The 19,929-nt window shown below is 51.6% G+C and overlaps 1 protein-coding gene across 3 annotated transcripts in view; it reads left to right on the forward strand.

The window, feature by feature from the left end:
- Positions 1-19,504, forward strand: part of Slc41a3 (solute carrier family 41 member 3) — a 44,612-nt gene extending 25,108 nt beyond the window's left edge. For all 3 annotated transcript variants that reach the window (XM_005071157.4, XM_040738334.1, XM_021227795.2), the window contains 8 exons: positions 406-477; positions 7,990-8,134; positions 9,839-9,985; positions 11,849-11,993; positions 14,385-14,464; positions 15,068-15,202; positions 17,242-17,390; positions 18,641-19,504. In XM_005071157.4, coding sequence (XP_005071214.1) covers positions 406-477; positions 7,990-8,134; positions 9,839-9,985; positions 11,849-11,993; positions 14,385-14,464; positions 15,068-15,202; positions 17,242-17,390; positions 18,641-18,853 — 1,086 coding nt within the window. In that variant the 3' untranslated portion in view covers positions 18,854-19,504. The remainder of the gene's footprint in view (positions 1-405; positions 478-7,989; positions 8,135-9,838; positions 9,986-11,848; positions 11,994-14,384; positions 14,465-15,067; positions 15,203-17,241; positions 17,391-18,640) is intronic.
- The last annotated feature ends 425 nt before the right edge of the window (positions 19,505-19,929 follow it).

The following is a 19,929-nucleotide window of genomic DNA, read 5'->3' on the forward strand; positions in this document are numbered from 1 at the left end:
AGAGTCCAGGTCAATTCACAAAAGGCGGGTGGGTGTACGTGTGTCAGGAGAGCTGACTCAGCAGTTAGGAGAGCCGGCTCACTGTTCTTGCAGAGATCCAGGTTTGGCTCCCAGCGCCCATATTGGGCAGCTCACAACTGCCTGTAACTCTAACTCCAGGGACTCTGACACCCTCTTCTGGACTCCTTGGACACCTGCACTCACAGGTGCCCATATTCTCACACAGACAAACATACACATAATTAAAGAGAATGAATGCTGAGTGGGGGCAGGTCACTGTCTACGAAGCTGAGCAGCATAATCTGTTCTGTGTTCCGATTTGTTTCCTGAGGGGGGGGCGGCTATTCCCGGAAGGACTGGCTTCTCCGGCCCTGCTGCCTGACGCTGCCTTTATCTCTGTGCTAGGCCAACACCGGGCAAATGGATGACTGCCAGGAGAGGTACAAGATCATCAGCAGCAACCTCGCTGTGGTTCAGGTGAGTGCTGGAGCATCCATCGTGCCGCGCCTTCCCCTTCCCCCGCGGGTCTGCAACCGCCCCTTTCTGGGTAGGATGGGGAGGCCTGTGAGTCTTGTCTCTACACTGGACCGAACCTGGAGGACAGGTGTGTGTGTGTCCATCCATCTGCCCACTAGGCCATATCTGTGGCACGGGGAAGGTCATCACGAGGAACCACCATACCTGCCTGAGATGCCTTCAAGTCCATGGCCCCTGCAGCGTCCGCACCACCTGCCTTCTAAGCCACATCCTTGGGGGTCTGACGTGCTCATCACTTACCATGCCCTGCATTTCCTAGGGGCTTTCTTCCCACTTTTAGGCCATCACCGTGTTTCCCTGTGTCGCTGGTGTTCCCAGGATGGACACACCCCAAGTTCTCATTCTCCCAGTGACTTAATCTTTCTGGGACCTGATGGGTCCTTCCTACCTGGAAATTCTCCCCATAAGCCTTGTTCTTGCAGCCTAACCTGTCCTCTCTCAGCCTTTGCAAGAGGCCTCCATGCTCCCCTCACACTGAACCTCCTTCTCCTCTGTGGGTTCAGTTCTACCCAGACCCCTTTCACAGTAAACTGAAGCCAGGGCACCCAGGCAGGAACAGATGAAGGCAGGACAGGCTCAGGCAAGCAGGAAGGCTGGGCACAGAGCTGGCTCTGTAGGACTGTGGTCCACGGTCTCCGAGCTTTGCTGGGTAGAGGCAGCCCCTGGTAGCACAAGGAATGTCAGACTCTCATCACCTGTCAGCTGTGTGTCCTTGTCCATTAGTGGCACCTGTTCTTCCTGTCATCTAGGTCAGAACCCTGCCTCTCCCAGAGGCATCCCCCAAACAGCAAGTTAGAACTGGCCTCATCTCCCCTCCTCGCACTCGGCTCTGCTGAAGGCACCAGACTGGCCCTCTGTGCGGGACGGATACTGCCTGCTACCCCTTCTGTCTTAGTCAGGTTTCTGTTGCTATGATAAAAGGCTACGACCAAAAGTAACTTGAGGAAGACAGGGTTTCTTTCATCTTACAGTTTATAGTCCATCCCTGAGGGAAGTCAAGGCAGGAGTCTGGAGGCAGGAACGGAAGCAGAGATCATGGAAGAGTGCTGCTTACTGGCTTGCCCAACCTGATTTTCTTATACAATCCAGGACCCATAATGGGCTGGTCGCTCCCACATCAATCATTAATTAAGAAAATGCCCCCACAGACTTGCCATTCTGAAGGACGAGGCGTTTCCTCAGCTGAAGGTACTGCTTTAGTCACTGTAAAGTCACCACGACTAAGGCAACTCTTGCGAAAGAGAGTATTTAACGGGGGGTGGGGGCCTGCACCCCTCCTCCTCAGAGAGAGTGTGTGTACCACCCTTCAGCACTCCCCCTTTTGGATGCAGTGCATTTGCTGCCCACCCTACTGTTAATAGTTCCAGAGGCTTAGCCCATTATCATTACAGCAGGAAGTACGGCAGTACACTGGAAGACATGGTGCTGGAGAAGTAGCTGAGAACTACATCCTCATCCTTGGGTAGGGAGAGAAAGAACTGGACCTGCTGTGGGCTTTTAAAGCCTCAGAACCCACCACCCCCAGTGGCACACCTCCTCCAACAAGGCCACACCTCCTAATCCTTCTAATCCTATCAAAGCATTCAAACATATGAGCCCGTTGGGCCATTCTTATTCATGCCACCACAGTTTCTTTGCCATTTGACTTTAGCTTGTGTCAAGTCAACAAAACCACTAACGAAGCCCCCAGCCCTGTCCCTCTTGAGTGTGAGTGTGTGTGTGTGTGTGTATGTAGCCATCCAGCCAAATCTCTTGAGTGTGTGTGTGAGTGTGTGCGTGAGAGTGTGTGTGTGTGTGTGTGTGTGTGTGTGTGTGTGTGTGTGTGTGTGTGTGTCACCATCCAGCCCTCTCCCTCTTGGTTACAGGGGATGTGCCTCCTACCCCACTGTCCCAGTCCAGGCCTGTCTTGACCTCCCTTGCCTTCTATACCTGAGCTGAGTCTTACAGGCCTGAACCAAGCCTGTGGCTGAGTAGCTGAGAGATTAAAGCAGCATTCAGATCCATAGCAAGGGGTCAGGTGAGGGTTACAAATGCCCAGCACTGGGCATGTGGCTCAGGCCTTTCTAGAACCTTCTGCACAGAGCACTGAAGGTCTTATGAAGCCTTCCTGAGCCTGGCTAGACCTACATTGTAGTTGGAATTTTCTTCAGGCAGCCTGTTTCTTCAGGCACAAATAATGACATGAGACTTCTTGTTATGAAGCCTCAGCCTATAGTTTAGGCTTGCTCCTAACTAGCTCTTACAACTTTCTTTTTTTTTTCTCGATTTTTCCAGACAGGGTTTCTCTGTATTGTTTTGGAAGCTGTCCTGACACTCCCTCTGTAGACCAGGCTGGCCTCGAACTCACAGAGATCCGCCTGTCTCTGCCTCCTGAGTGCCGGGATTAACCCATTTATATTAATCTATGTTCTATCGTGTGGCGTTACCTCTTCCATCTTGCACGTCCTCTCTCTGTTTCCTGGCATCTCCCACACACCTAGATTCCTCCTCCTCCTTTCTCTCCCTGAGATCCTGCCTATACCTCCTGCCTGGCTATTGGCCATTCAGTTTTTATTACCCTAATCACAGCAATACACCTTCACACAGTGTACAGACATCCCACCACATGACATGCTGCCTCAAATGCAGCTTACATGTGATTTGCTTCCTCCATTTTCAAAGGGCTTAACTTTGAGTCACAAGTCATCAGGTAAAGTTCAAAGTTGGACTTTAAAAAAAAAAACTTCTTCAACATGTTCTGTCATTTAAATGTGAAACCAGGGGTGAAATTTTAAAATTATTTAACACTTTCTGTGTGCCTTGGTCACTTGGTCAGATGCACTCCATCTCCTCCCCGGCCTTCCTGAACAGCGCCCACACATCCTTTCCCACCTTGTCCTCCCCCTTTCCGTGGTAACCCGCTGGGTCCAGGCGGTGCACACTGGCTGATCCTGCTGGCTTGATCCTGGCCAGCAGGCGCATGAGTGGGACGGCCATGTCAGCCCAGTAGGTGGCAGCTCGCAGTCTTGTCCTGCCCTGCTGTTTTGATGTTCTTTCTGCCACCTCTTCTGTGACATTTCCTGAGCCCTGGGGAGGTCGGTGTCCATGTCTTGGATAGGGTTGAACACTAAATAGTCATTTGTTCTCAGCATGAATTTTTTATTTTAAATTTTATGTACATAGGTATTTTGTCTGCATGTAGTGTGCATGCTATGTTTGTGCCTGGTACCCATAGAGGTCGGAAGAGGGTATCAGATCCCCTGGAGCTGGATCTCAGGCAATAGTGAACACCATGAGGGTTGCTGGGAATCGAACCCGGGTCCTCTGCTATAGTACAATTGCTGTTAACTGCTCTCAATTGTCTCTGCATCCCCTCGGTGTGAAGTTGTAACACTTCTCATGGACTCCCCAGTGAGACTGAGGGCAGCCACTGAGCACCCCATGCCAGCCCCTCAGCCCCTGGCTCTGTCTCAGGAGCCATAGCCTCATTCTCCCTAGTCTTTACTAAGTGATAGCGGCATGGCTACCTTCTTCTTTATGTTAAGACTTACCGTCTGTCTGTCAGCCCGATAAGCTGGAACTGGAACCCAGCGTCTCACATGAACTGGACCAGCTCTCCATCACTGAACCACGTGGCCTTCCAGACAGTTTTAAGCTTAGATTTTTCTCTGGGAAAAAAAAGACATCCCACAAAATAGCCATATTGAGTACCTGGTACCTGCAGTAGTATGTGGGTGACTCCTCCGTTACCTTGGGATAGAAAGAACCCTTCAGACCCACTCACGGAGAACTCTGGCTTACGGACACGGAGTTCTTTCCTGCACATCTCATCCTGCAATGAGCCGTATGGCTAGAGAAGTGTGTGAACCACCAGCCACTCCTGTCTACAATACTGTTACCCCAACTCTGTTCACGTACGCAAATGCTTCTCTGGAAAAGATGCTCGGTCCCCAGCCCACCCCCAACTCCCTTTCCAGTTGTTGGCACCATCAGTGAACGAGAACCAGCTTCCCAGGACCTACCTGTCAGTATGTTTCACGGTTACCACCTTTTCAGTGGCCGTGTCACTAGTGAGTCTGTTTTCCGTCACCGCGACAGAGTGCCTGAGACAGTTTGCTTGTGTGGACGGAAGGTGTGTCTTGGCTCACTGTGTCCTTGATTCCTGTTGCTATTGGGTTCATGGCAGTGTATGATGGAGCAAAGCTATCTCTTGACATCCAGGAAGCAAATTAGAATGGAGGGGCTGGGGCCTCACAATCCCCTTGAGGGCATTCTTCCAGTGACCTGAGATCTCCTAGGAAACTGCGTCTTAATGATCCATACACCTTCCTATAACTGAAGACCAGACTTCAAGCATGGGCCTCTGAGGACATTCTGAATCCATGCTAACGGCACAAGTCCTGAAGGATAAAGAACAGGCCTCCAGGTATTCACTCATTCACTAACCGTATGTGAGCCATGCCAGGTGCTGGGGCTATATCCTCATTGCCAGACACTAAGAGGAACACCAACACCCAGTGACATGCTTCATATCATAATCTACTTAGAATCTTCCTGAAAACTAGGGGAGTCAATCATCTTCCCCGTGACTCCATGGTGTCTTTATCATATATGACATGTAACATACTATATATAGATGCTTTTGTCAGCAATGACTTTTGAACTACATGCATCTAGGTGAGTGCTCTACTACCTGGCTCTATTCCTGCCTGCTTTTATTTGCTCTATGTTTGACACTAGGGCTTGCCTAGTTGCCCAGGCTGGCTTTGAACTCACTGTGTGGCCTAGGCAGACCTTGGCCTGTGGCCTTACCTCAGCCTCCAGAGTAGCAGGTATTGTAGACGTGTGTTACCAAGTCCTGCTTTGTGTTTTTCTTTATGGATTTTATGTTGTATCTTTAAAAGAAAGCCTTTCCTGGTCAGAGATAGTTTTAAACATTTATTTGGTTTTTGCTAGGTCCCCGTGTATGATAGTCAGATGATCTTGATGGCTCTAATTGTGGGAACAGTTACCACAAACCATGCCAGGCTGTAAAACTCTTCGACTATCAAATATCCCTTTATCTCACACCTTGGGGTCAGTGTTTAAGGGTGTGAAGTGGGGTGGGGGAGTCCTCCTTTCTCCTGGCCATAGTGACTCGGTTTGCCTTGCCCTGGTTATTTAGTAGTCACCTGCTGAAGTCCTGCATCCGGGATATCCCGTCTTCGTCCCCTCTCTGCCCCCTCTTCACCTCCTGTTTGCTCCCCCTTCACTTACAGAACACTTTCCTGTGTCTCCTTCTGGGTTCCCTCTGTCCTGCGACTCCCTGTGTCTCCTTCTGGGTTCCCTTCTGTCCTGTGGCTCTGTGTATTTTTTCTGGGTTCCCCTCTGTCCTGTGACTCCCTGTGTCTCTTTTGGGCAGTGCTGCATGGTTTTTGTCTCTCCAGCTTTGTGGTACATTTCGATTCATACTTTACAATGTATCTGACATGTACCAGCAATTCCCCCAGTTTAATTCCACTAAACTGTCTTGGCTCTGTGCTTGTGCTTACTCATCAGGCACCAAAGGAAATCTTGTGGGGGCTCTGGTTGGGATCTCACTGGTGATGGGACTCTGGTTGGGATCACACTCTGGTTGGGATCACACTCTGGTTGGGATGACATTGTTGATGGGGACTCTGGTTGGGATCACACTGGTGATGGGGCCCTGGTTGGGATCACACTCTGGTTGGGATCACACTGGTGATGGAGGCTCTGGTTGGGATCACACTCTGGTTGGGATCACACTGGTGATGGGACTCTGGTTGGGATCACACTGGTGATGGGGCTCTGGTTGGGATCACACTCTGGTTGGGATCACACTCTGGTTGGGATCACACTGGTGATGGGACTCTGGTTGGGATCACACTGGTGATGGGGCTCTGGTTGGGATCACACTGGTGATGGGGCTCTGGTTGGGATCACACTCTGGTTGGGATCACACTCTGGTTGGGATCACACTGGTGATGGGACTCTGGTTGGGATCACACTGGTGATGGGGCTCTGGTTGGGATCACACTCTGGTTGGGATCACACTCTGGTTGGGATCACACTGGTGATTGGGGCTCTGGTTGGGATCACACTCTGGTTGGGATCACACTGGTGATGGGACTCTGGTTGGGATCACACTGGTGATTGGGGCTCTGGTTGGGATCACACTAGTGATGGGACTCTGGTTGGGATCACACTCTGGTTGGGATCACACTGGTGATGGGACTCTGGTTGGGATCACACTCTGGTTGGGATCACACTGGTGATGGGGGCTCTGGTTGGGATCACACTGGTGATTGGGGCTCTGGTTGGGATCACACTCTGGTTGGGATCACACTGGTGATGGGACTCTGGTTGGGATCACACTGGTGATTGGGGCTCTGGTTGGGATCACACTAGTGATGGGACTCTGGTTGGGATCACACTCTGGTTGGGATCACACTGGTGATGGGGGCTCTGGTTGGGGTCACACTGGTTAATTTGGGTTACTTGTTGTGTGCTTACTGCACAAGCATCAAACCTGAGTTCCATCTCCAGAACTGGTGTAAAAAGCTGAGTGTGGCGCTGTGCTCTTTATGTCTCAGCTCTGGGGAGGCAGAGACAGGAAGATCCCTAGAGCTCGCTGCCAGCCAGACTCATGTGGAAACAGCCCTAGGTCCATGTCTCAAAAAGATGACTCAGCTGGTAAGGGCACTTGCTGCCAAGACTGATGACCTGAGTTCAATCCCTGGGACCCACATGGAGAAGGGAAGGACCAACTCCTACAAGTTATCCTCTGACTCATATACGTGTGCCCCTCACCTGCCACATGCAAAATACATACACACACACACACACACACACACACACACACACACACACACACAGACACCTTTGCTTTTCTTGTCCGTAGGCATTATAGGGCTCTGCCTGTGTCCCTTCACCCTTTGGTATTGGGCACCATTCCATACAGACATTTTGAATTAGGGTCCTGATGCTGGCTTGGACCTGGGCTGTAGATGGTGAGGGACGCAGTGGTCCGGAGCCTCATGTTCCAGAGGCAGAGATGAGGCTGTAATGCAAACGTGGGCTGGGGCCAGGACAGCTGGGATGTGAGGCAGGCATGTGTGATATTGCTGCGAGCCTGAGGCTGGGAGTGAGGCCAGTCAGTGCTACTCTCCGGGTTGCAGAGTGTGCACCTGGGCCAGCCATCATGGCGCTCTGAGCCAGAGGCAGATGTCCCTCTGAGACCCTGTTCTCCACTTGCAGGTGGCATCTCACATGGGACAGAGGTAGACAGGGCAGCTCTCCATGGAGTCACCTTGGAGGGAAGTGCTGAGGAGGAGACCAGCACGGCTCAGGGTGAAGGGAATACAGTAGTTATGAGGGCCTTGTTTGATCCTTGAGGTGACTAGGAGTCAGAAGGACAGGGAGGGTGGCAGTGGTCAGGGACCCTTCTCATGGGTCTGATTTCTGTCTTGGCAGGTGCAGGCCACTGTCGTGGGGCTCCTGGCCGCAGTGGCCTCCCTGATGCTGGGCGCAGTGTCCCGAGAGGAGTTGGATTGGGCTAAAGTGGCACTGCTGTGCACGAGCAGCGTCATCACTGCCTTTCTTGCTGCCTTGGCCCTAGGTGAGCCATGCCCATGTATCCCCCGGCCTCAGGCCTGCTTTCTCTGCTCTTCTGTTAAGATTCCCAGAGAGCTGAGCCATCAGGCTGCTGTGGCGCTGGTGTGGAACTTCAGGCGTCTGCAGGTGGGGGGGGGGCTTGCTAGATCCTCAGTCTGCCAGGTGTCCTCTCAAAGGGTCTGTGTCTGTGTGTGTGCATTTGTGTGTATGAGTGTCTGTTTATGTGTGTGTGCATATGTGTATATGTGTGTATGAGTATGTATGTGCATATGTGTGTATGAGTGTATGTGTGTGTGTGTGTGCGCGCGCGTGTGCATGCATGCACAGGTCCATGCATGCACAGGCACATGTAAGCAAAGTGTGTGCATGCCTTAGGCAGCTCTGTTGCAAGGTGTGCTGTGTGTGTGCACACATGAGTGTATGTGTGTGTGTGTAAAGAAGGTGTGCATGCCTGAGGGAGCTTTGTTGTCCTTGCCTCAGCCTTGACATACTTCAGTTTATCACTCCTTGCTGAGGTCAGGTCCCTGAGCATGGCAACTTTCTTCATCTAGTTTGTTGGGCTCTAAATATGTCAAGAGGGTGACTACATAAGGGTTTCTCTGTATTGTTTTGGAGGCTGTCGGTCCAGCCCGGCCTCAAACTCACAGAGATACGCCTGCCTCTGCCTCCCGAGTGCTGGGATTAAAGGCGTGCGCCACCACCGCCCGGCCTACATAATGGTTTTTAATAAGCATTCCCAACCAGCGTTGCATCCTTTAGGGGGCTTCAGTGGGACCAACTGTGTAAATTTGGGTCCACTTGCTGGAGTTTGGAAGGAAGAATCTGGGCTCTGGTTTGGTCACACAAAGGGCACAATGTGGCAGGTGGTGGCAGCATTAGGACAGCCTGGAGAGTGAATGTAGACATGTTTATTTTTAATACCATTCATTTGTGATGCTAGGGATTGAGCGCAGGGCTTTGCTGTAATTATTTTTAGGGTCACAGCATTCTAAGCAGTATTAAATTCTAACAGCCAAGAGACAGAATGTTTTGAAGAACTGGGGTGGGGGGAGCCTGCTGATAGGCTAAGCCCCAGCTAGGAACAATGGAGCTTACAAGACTACAGGGCGGGGCCCTCAGACAGAGCAGAGGGTCCTGGAGCTGGGTCCTGAAATGGGCCTCTCTCATCTCCCAGACAAGCCATGAAGCCCATCATTATCTGCACTTTTGGGTCACATGTTCCACCCTAGTGCCCAGGGACAGCATAGCTGAGCTCCTGAGATAAGGGACCCCCAGGATATCTCTGATATTTGACTGAGTCTCCAACTGCTCTCCCTCTGCATTCTCCATTGGTGCTTGAACCTAATAAATGTCTCACATATCAGTTGATCAGAGGACCCAGCAGGCACTGGAGACTTAGGTCCCCAGGCACTGGAGACTTAGGTCCCCCTGCCCCTCAGGCTCCTGTTGCTTAGAACGTCCTTGGAGCAGCCCTCCATGCAGCAGAGGCTGATTGCTGTGGTTTGAGAGGCCAGGGACCTGCTCAGGTGTGTCTTCAGGGTCTCCAGGCCACCCTTACAGGTCTCAGCCAGGTGGACAGCCTGCTGAGCGTCCAGACTTTGATAGATACAACTATTTATTGAGTTTTCTGACTGCCTACTTGACCCTTCAAGGGGCCTCTAAGCCATCTCACCACCAACTGCTCCCTGGGCCCCTCCTTCCGCTGCAGGAATTCTAATGACCTGCATAGTGGTTGGTGCTCGCAAGTTTGGGGTCAACCCTGATAACATCGCCACGCCCATCGCAGCCAGCCTGGGAGACCTGATCACACTATCCATCCTCGCCCTGATAAGCAGCTTCTTCTACAGGCACAGAGGTAAGGAAGGCGCCAAGGAGGGGCCTATGCAGATCACCCCAGCCTGGTGGGAACGGGTACACCATCCCCAAAGAGAGGAGCGAGGGCGCTGTGGAGCCCGAGCCTCCTCTGCAAGAGGTGGGGTGGGGGATGGGAGGCACCTGGAGTCTCTGAGCAAGTCCAGGGTCCTGGAAACAGTGTGGAGTGAGATGAACAGCTCTGGTCTACAGATGTGGGGCTGTCAATTTCTGCCCAAGGCTGCTCTGGGGGTGGGTGCGTCTGTGTTTCAGGATGAGACCAGTGGAGAGTGGTGAGCATGTGGTGACAGTTGTTGGAGGAAATGTCTGGCACAGCTCAGTGCCCCATGGGAAGGATTCAGAGATTGGAGAAATAATTAGTGGATGCAGACAAAACCACTCAGTGAGGCCTCCACTGTGCTGGGGACACCTCTGTCCAGTCTGGACTGAGCTCTGTTAGGTGACAGTGAGGAGCCTTGGAGTCAGATAAGAAGACCTAGTTGTACTTGGAGGGCAGACTGAATTTAAACCAGACTTACATAGGAGTTAGTTATTTGCATTTGATTTGCAAAGCAAATTAGAGCACTACCCCGCCCCCTTCCCTCACATCTCTGCCTCTGCTCAGGAAAACAGTGGGCATGGCCCCAGGAGACAGGTCTTCACTGACTGAGGAGTGAGTTAGCTCACAGCTGCCAGAAGCAGTCAGGATGCATAGATGGCTCCCTGTCAGAAGTTACAAAAAACCTGACTACCCTCCCAAATGTGTAAGGAGACACTTCCCCAGGCTACTGTGTCCCTGAGTGTTAGTGACCTGCTCAGAGCTTGTGGGGCCTGCCTTCCGGCCCTGGGGATGGTGTAGAAGCTGGCCATAGCCACCATGAAGCACTTTGTCACCTGCAGCAGACGAAGGGACCACAGTTGTGTGCTATGGAGAATGAAGAGGGACTGTTCCCAGCAACACCGCCCAGAGAAGGAGAGCGGGCCTCAGACCATGTGTGGCCACCTAGCATTAGGGTTGCTCGGGACGGTAGGAACAGGGTGAAAAGATGACGCTAGAGCAAGTCAGTGTTCTGTGCACGTGTGTGAAGTGGAGTCAGACAGGGAGGCTGGAAGGTAGCAGAGGTGAGTGGCGCTTTGAGGGCATTGGAAGGTAGCAGAGGTGAGCCGCGCTTTGAGGGCATTGGAAGGTAGCAGAGGTGAGCCGCGCTTTGAGGGTATCGGAAGGCAGAGGTGAGCGGTGCTTTGAGGGCACTGGAAGGTAGCAGAGGTGAGCGGTGCTTTGAGGGCACTGGAAGGTAGCAGAGGTGAGTGGCGCTTTGAGGGCACTGGAAGGTAGCAGAGGTGAGCGGCGCTTTGAGGGCATTGGCCCTGGGTGAGCAGCATCCTAGCCTCATTGCCGGAGGTGACTCTGGGGTATGAGTAGCTAGCAGGCCAGCCTGATCCACACTCCACAATATGGAGCATCTCAGCCAGGAGAGAGCTTCCTCCTGATTCTGCTCCTGCAGCTACGTGTCTGGGAAGCTGCCTCTTGGCTCTTCTGGGCCTTTTTGGCACCTCCGAGCAGGGTAACCGAGAACTGTCAAACACGTGCAAGGCTGCCACATGCTCAGACCCTGTCATAGTTCTGTTAAAACGCTGGGCAGGGTTCTTGATTGCCAGGACATCTGAGAAGTGAAGGGGCAGGGCAGGACAGAGAGCTTTCCCAGTTGCTTAACAGTTGCTGTCTGGCAAGTGTGGTAGGACAGCCCCTCCAAATGGCAAGTACCTCAGTCCCAAACTTAGCCTCTGGACTGTGAAAGGCTACGCCGCAATCGGAGCCCATGTGCCAGCCGTGGCATATGAACGCTGTCTGTCTGCTTTCTCTCAGACATGTGGTATCTAACGCCCCTGGTCTGCATCGGCTTCATGGCTGTCTCCCCTCTGTGGATCTTCATTGCCAAGCAGAACCCGCCCATCATGAAGATCCTGAAGTATGGGTGGTTCCCCATCATCCTGGCTATGGTCATCAGCAGGTGAGCTGTGTGGACCCTGAACCCTCCGTTCAGTGAGAGCAATGGCTGATGGAAGCAATTTCAGGGAGGGAAGGTTTATTTGTCTCACTGTTTCAGAGGGCGCAGATAGGTTGACCATGTGCCCTGTGGCCCCAGGAGCATAACTCAGAGAAGTGCTGTCCACTTCAGAGGTGACCAGGACACAGGAAGATGCCAGGCCAAGATGCAACTTCCAGGGATTCACATCCCTGGGGACCTCCTCCTTCTAGCCAGGCCCAGCCTCCTGCCTTTCACCACCTCCCAACAATGTCAGAAGATTATTACTCCATCAAGGGATCCATCCATCAAGGCAGAGCCCCGATGACCCGTTGTAATCAAATGTCTCGGGAATGTCCTGACAGACACACCAAGTCCTGATCACCTAGTGATTCTAATCTGGCCAAGCCAACAGTCAGCTTAACCATTGCAGGTCAGGCAAGGTACCACACACCTTCAATCCCAGCACTCTGGAGGCACAGGGCAGGTGGATCTCTGTGAGTCTGAGGCCAAGCCTGGTCTACATAATGAGTTCAAGGCTGGACAGAACTACATAGTGAGACCTTTAAAAAAATAGCCATGACAATCTATCTACCCCTTGTCAAGATTACAAACAGACAAATCACTTCAAACCATAACATCCCACTGTGACTCCTAGAGCTCACCTCTGTCTTACAATGCAGACTGAGTGCAGTTTAACTTCTATGCCCTGTCCCGGTGCTATGGAACACTGACTATTGAAACTCCTATGCAGGTGTCTTAGGGCTACTATTGCTGTGATTAAACACCATGACCAAAAGAAACTTTGGAGGAAAGGATTTATTTCAGCTTACAGCCCATCATGAAGGGAAGTCAAGGCAGGAACTCCAAGCAGAAATTTCTCTCTCTCTCTCTCTCTCTCTCTCTCTCTCTCTCTCTCTCTCTCTCTCTCTCTCTCTCTCTCTCTCTCTCTCTCTCTCTCTCTCTCTCTCTCTCTCTCTTTCTTCCCGTCCTTTTTTTCTTTCTCTCTTGTTTGTTTTTTGAGACAGGGTTTCTCTATTTAGCTCTGGCTGTCCTGGAACTCTGTAGACCAGGCTGGCCTAGAACTCACAAAGATCCTCCAGACTCATGTTGCTTTCTTATATATCCCAAGATCACCGGCCCAGGGGTGGCACCACCCACAGTGGACTAGGCCCTCCTGTATCAGTCTTCAATCAAGAAAATACACCACATACTTGCCTATAGACCAATCTGATAGAGACATTTTGTCAACTAAGATTCCTTCTTCCAAGATATTTCTAGGTTTGTGCCAAGTTGACAAAAGTCACCCAGCACAGTGAGCTTCAGGTTCCCTTATCCTGGCTGCAAGGAAACAGTTCTCACCCATGGTCACTACCCCAGCATAGCTGCTGGTGAGGCCTAGAGAGTTGTAGGGTTGGTCCCACCGTGTTTTCTAGTGGGACACGTTGACAGGGACCACTGCAGTCCATTCTGTCCTGTTCTAACCCAAATCTCAGGAAAAGGAGGTTATGTTCAGCTACATTTACTCTATGTTTTTTTTTAATTGTTACTCTTTGGTCTTTGGGGGCCCATCACCTAGCTCCCAAATACATAAAGAGATTTATTCTTACTTATAAATGCCCAGCCTTAGCTTGGCTTGTTTCTAGCCAGCTTTTAACTTAAATGATCCCGTCTACCTTCTGCCTCTGGGTTTTTCTGTATTTCTTTCTTTACTTCTTCCTCCATTGCTGGGTGGCTGGCCCATGGTGTCCTCTCCTCCTTTTCTCACTCCTTCCTCTTCTTACTCTATCTATTCTCTCTGCCTGTCGGCCCCACCTATCCTTTTCTGCCTAGCTCTTGGCCATTCAGCTCTTTCTTAGACCACCAGGTGTTTTAGACAGGCAAAGTAACACAGCTTCACAGAGTTAAACAAATACAACATAAAAGAATGCAGCACATCTTAGCATCATTAAATAAATATCTCACAGCATAAATGAATCTTAAAATAATATTCCACAACACTTTACCCCTAAGATGTTCTAAGGCTACTCACAAAAACTGATCTACTTTCTCTAAGTCTCTGCGAAGTCTGAGAGGTAGAAAACCCTTTCCCACTCTGGTGGAAGCCGGGTCTCTGACAGGGGTGTTGGTGTCTCATCCCAGACAGAGCCTCGCCAGGAGGACCTGGGCTGCTTGCAGCCTTGGGAAGGCTCTTATTTCATAATGGGTTGCCATCATCCAAAGGACCTTCTGGAACAGCTGAGACTTGGAATAAAGACGGAGACGTGATATGAGGAGACAGCTGGATTGCAGCACACTCTCTGTGTGGGGAAGGGATGGTGTTTACCAGTGGCAGTTGGCCGGGCCACTCTGACGTCAGCCCCACTCTTTCCCCAGTTTCGGAGGCCTCATCTTAAGCAGAACCATTTCTAAGCATCAGTTTAAAGGCATGGCTGTCCTGACTCCCGTCATTTGTGGTGAGTTCTGGGTGTGGCTCCTCTTGGGATCCCTGGGCTGGGTAGGGACTGAACAGGACTCTCAGCCTCAGCAAGATATCTCAGAATTCCAGGGTGTGAACATGCTCTTGGTCTTCTGGGTGCTGGTGGCATCCTGGGTCCTGTCGATGTTCTATACCCTTCCCAAGCCTCTTGAGTCTCCCTGAAGATACCCCACCCCCATGCGTCATCCAGCCACACCTCTAGGTATGGTTTTCTGCACACTCAAGACCCCATCCACCCACCCACCCATCCACCCATCCCCCTCCGACACCCACAGGACCATCCAGGGTTTTGTTGTTTTGGGCTTTGCCTGTTCAACTTCACTAGCCTTAGAGATTGGCTGTCAGGGTGATGGCTCACAGGATCTGGGCCACCCTCTCTGGGTGCCCAGCAAGGCAGAGTGGGAAGGAGAGAGGAGATAAGAAATGCCTTGTCGGGCTGGAGGGATAGCTCAGCCGTTAAAGGCTAGGCTCACAACCAAAAATATAAGAAATGCCTTGTCATTCTCGGACACCATCTTGGAGAAAGCAATATATAGGAAAAAGCCAGAGGATGGAGATGCCACACCCTCTCTCCTCACAGGTGTTGGTGGCAACCTGGTGGCCATTCAGACCAGTCGAATCTCCACCTTCCTGCACATGTGGAGCACACCTGGGGTCCTCCCCGTCCAGATGAAAAGATTCTGGCCTAACCCATGCTTCACTTTCTGCTCCTCAGGTCGGTATGCTGTCTGCTGGGGCCATGTGACCTTAATCATTCCCCAACCCCTTGTTGGTTTGGGTGTGTGTGCGTGTGTGTGTGTGTGTGTGTGTGTGTGTGTGTTTATATGTTTGCAATGGGAGGTCTCACTCTGCTGCCCAGCCTGGCCTTGAACTCCTGGACTTGGATGATGAATGTCACCTCAACCTCGAGTTTAATGGTGACCATGTGCACATGCTCCCTTGTTTTTCTAACACCACCCACAGTTGGAAACCTGTTTGCCTGTGTCGTTTATGCATCACACATTTTACTTAATACTTATTGCTCACACATGGTTTTCCTACAGATTTACTTGAGTGTTGAGTCTAGCTGCCCCACATGGCATGCTACCCCTACAAACTGCACATTCTGGGGTATTCACCTACTTCACAGCGTCTTCCCTTTTAGGCTTTCTTTACATGCCTTTAAAAAAAGAAAGAGTTGGGGTTGAGGAGATGACTGGGTCAGGAAAAAAATGCTTGCTGCGCAAGTGTGAGGACTGAGTTCAGTCCCCAGAACCCACATGAAAAAAACAGAAACAAAGCCAAGTGGTGGTGGCACACGCCTTTAATCCCAGCACTCAGGAGGCAGAGGCAGGAGGATCTCTGTGAGTTGGAGGCCAGCCTGGTCTACAGATCGAGTTCAGGGAAGCCAGGGCAACACAGAGAAACCCTGTCTTGAAAACAACAACAAACCAGGAACAACAACAAAGAGCAGGCATGGTGGTGCCCATGTGTGTGCCCAGTGCTGGGAAGCAGAGCTAGGTGAGTTCCTGAGGCTGTCAGCAAGCCTCACCAAATGGGTGAGCTTCAGGCTCCTGAGGATAGCACACACACACACACACACACACACACACACACACACACGTATGCACACGCGCGCGCACACACACACATACATGTGGCACACACACGTATATTCGTGCACACACACAGAATTGGTTGGGAGTGCAACACAGGTGACTATTCAATCCTCAGCTCTATGTAAAAGTGGATGTGGTGGTGCACACATTACTCAGGAGGTGGAGGCAGGAGAATCAGAAGTTCAAAGCCATCCTGGGCTGCATGAAACCCTTTCCCTCTGTCCCCCAAAAATGGTTTTTCTGGCCCTGGGGATGGAACCCTAGGGCCTTGAGCACACTCAGCAAATGCTGTGTCACGGACCTATACTCTATCCCTAACAACCCACGCCACCCAAACAAAATTGCTTCCGTTCATTGACTGGTTTTAGTTCATTTGTTCTCGGAGTTTCTGAGTTTGACTTGTGACTTCCCTGCCTTTTCCTGATACTCTCATGGGGACAGAGATGGTTGAGAAAGCCTCACACTTGCTGTAATGTCCACACGTTTGTTGTTGGGTCCGGGTGGGGTGAAGTCCACTCATTACAGAGCCTTAAACTGAGAGCAGAAGAAAGCCAGAGCTCAGAGCTCACGATGCTTCAGTTGTACTGACAAACAAGGTATGGGCAGCCACCCAGGGAGCCCTGCGAGTATGTCACCCTCCCCAGCTGCCCCTGCCACAGTCTATCTCCCCCACAGCCTGTCCCCCCTCCCCACAGGGGCCTTTAGAACCCTGGGAGCTGTCCCCACTTGTGACACTTCCTAGTCTAAGCTTTTTTTTTTTTTTTGGTTTTTTGAGACAGGGTTTCTCTGTGGCTTTGGAGGCTGTCTTGTAGACCAGGCTGGTCTCAAACTCACAGAGATCTGCCTGCCTCTGCCTCCCGAGTGCTGGGATTAAAGGCGTGTGCCACCACCACCCAGCAGTCTAAGCTTTTTTAAAAAACATATTTCTTGCCTTCCTTCTGTGTGTGACCAACTACATGACTCGCAGCTGTTCCCTCAAATGTCAGCCTCTTGAAGGAAGGAGAGGTCAGGACCAAGTTCCCACTTAACAGAGTGTGGCACATCCATAGGTATCTATAGGGAAGGAGCTTGGGGACCTCACTGGAGACTCTTCCTTTGCCAAGATGGCCTCTGCAAGCAGGTAGATTTGTGATTTTCTTGATTCCATTCCTTCTAGAAATCAACTCCGTATCAGCTCGAGTCCTGCTCTTTCTGGTAGTCCCAGGACATCTGATTTTCTTCTACCTCATCTGCCTGGTGGAAGGCCAGTCAGTGACAAGTAGCAAGATCTTCCTGGTGCTGTACCTGGTGGCAGGCATGATCCAGGTGAGGGTGACAGTGACAGAGACACACAGACTCCATGGCTTCTCAGCCAGCATTAGTGGTCCTTGTCCCGTGCGAGGTACTGAGCAGAGCTCCCGTCAGACAGAGATTCAGCCAGTTTGCTCAAGCCCAGCGGCATGGACTGGACAGGGTGGCCACTGTGCCGTGAACCACATACCTCACACCACGTCTCCCTGCACCCTGCACACTTCATGTTGCAGGGTCACACCCCACACCCACATGTCACTCACTTTGCATGCCACACCCACCAGAGTGCTGCAAGAGCCTCTGAAGATGTGTTGTGTTCTGTGGAGGAGGCTGAGCCGCTGCATCCCACACAGAAGCCCCTGCTTTGCATGGGGTTGAAGGGCGCTTATATCCTTCCTTCCAGGCAAGATGGACGTGGTCGATGGGAAAGAGATTAAGCTGCTGCTGCTTTAGGGAGGACTCAGCACTGCTGAGACGCCAGCTGGCTAGTGTCCCTGGTGGCCTAGAGTGTCAGCAGAGAGACGCTGGGCACTATGGCAGTTTCAAGAGGTTACACCGTAGTGTTTCCTCATCTCTAGACTTAGGCAAGTCCAAGGCCTTAGGGGAAAGGAACATGGACTGATAAAGACTGCAGGGACTATGTCACCAGCGTAGGGCCATGTGGACCGCTCCTCGGAAGCTTCTAGAAGGGGTCACCAAACCTCCCAAGGGGTTCAAGCAGAGGGTCCTGGCTGATGAGTGGCAGCAGGTCCCTGTGACACGTCAGAGGCCAGAGCAGGACCCAACTGCTGGGAAGGGCATATGAACAAGAGGTTTATTTGCTCACACTTAAAGTTGCCAAGAGGTCCAACCAGCATGTGACAGGCATAGGAAAGTGGACAGGGAGCCAGCTGTGGGCTGAAGGGGCCTGTGTGTGTAAGGAAGCCAGCCAACAGCAGTGGCCCAGCCCTGTCCTTTAACAACCTATATTGTGAACCAATTCAGACCCAGGGGACCCGATCCACTCCCTCAAGGAGTATCAGTCCATTCATGACCTTACTAGTCTTCACGAGGCCTCAGTTCAGAAAGGTCCCCCCACCTCAACACCACCACAGTGAGAATCAAATTTCCAGTGCATGTCCAAGACACTCGGGTCCCAAGCGAAGCTGGAGAAAGGGAACTGGCTGGGGTTGACTACCTTGGTGGTGTCCTTGGAAGCCAGCTGATGTTCTTGGCTGCCCTCGGGCCTATGACTTGTCTTTTACATCTCTTTGCTCTTCTGGCAGGTGGTAATCCTGCTGTACCTAGCAGAAGTGATGGTTCGGCTGACCTGGCACCAGGCCCTGGATCCTGACAACCACTGTATCCCCTACCTCACGGGCCTGGGGGACCTGCTGGGCACCAGCCTCCTGGCACTTTGCTTCCTCCTGGACTGGCTATTGAGGGGCGGGGCTGATTTTGCAGATCTGGTTTCAGAACTGGTTTCTGCACCTCCCTGACTGAGGCTGCCACCTGCAGGTCTCCGTGGGACTTTCCCTCATGTCCACAGTGTCCAGCAGGCTGCTCCTCCTGCTGGGACCTCGAGCTGCTAGATATCTGCCTGGGCAGTGCCTCATCAGTCTGCCAAGGAGACGAGCACACACCTTGATTCTGAAGTTGGTAGCTGAACCTGAGATGGAGCCCTGACATCAAGAGCTCTGCTTGTAAGTGTGAGTGAGTATATGTGCCAGGCGTGTGTGTGCGTGCGTGTGTGTGTGTGTGTGTGTGTGTGTGTGTGTGTGTGTGTGTGTGTGTGTGTGTGTAGGGCAGGCTGTTCCAACCCGAAGATGCCAAGGAAGAAGCCTGTCTGTGCAGTCTGGAATGAATGGAGCAGAATGGAACTCCTCTGTGGCCCTAGGTCTGGGGACTACCCATGCCCTGACTGTGCTGCCATCACTGGACTCAGCTCCCTGGACACACACACTAGTGCCCTGGGCCCAGTGACCATGCACTTTCACCCCAGGCAGGCCCTGCGTGCCCCTCAACTATACCCCAGCATTTAATCTTGTGGCTGCTTCTTTTATCCCCCCTTTGTTTTGTAGCAGAGCCCTCTGTGTAGGCTCTGGTGATCAAGAGATGTGTAATAAAAATAAAGCATAGCTGACACTGCATTTGGCGTTCTGCGTCCTTCAAGGTGGCCAGGGAGGCTGTGAGCTCAGTCTCCAAGCTGTCGATGACATTTCTCTAGGGCAGTCTTTCTCATGCTGTGAAATGCTGAGCGTACATGTCACCTGGAACCTTGTGTGTATAGGTACCGTTCTTCCTCCGCCTGCCCAGGCAGCTCCTTGCTGGTTAGCAGACCTCAGCTCAGCCTTCATGTTGGGGACTCACTGTTCACCCTGTCCAGAATGTCATTTCCCCTTTTTAATTGGTGTGTGTGTTTCTGAGGTATGTGATATCTTGATTCATGTCATCTTTTTATGACTTATAATTATTTCATATATATGAGTGTTTGCCTGCATATGTGCCGTACCCATAGAGACCAGAAGAGGGTGTCAGAGTCCCTGAAACTGGAGTTTATGAGTTACCATGCAGG

Source organism: Mesocricetus auratus, unplaced genomic scaffold (genome assembly GCF_017639785.1).
Source record: "Mesocricetus auratus isolate SY011 unplaced genomic scaffold, BCM_Maur_2.0 Super-Scaffold_100676, whole genome shotgun sequence".
Classification (NCBI taxonomy): Eukaryota; Metazoa; Chordata; class Mammalia; order Rodentia; family Cricetidae; genus Mesocricetus; species Mesocricetus auratus.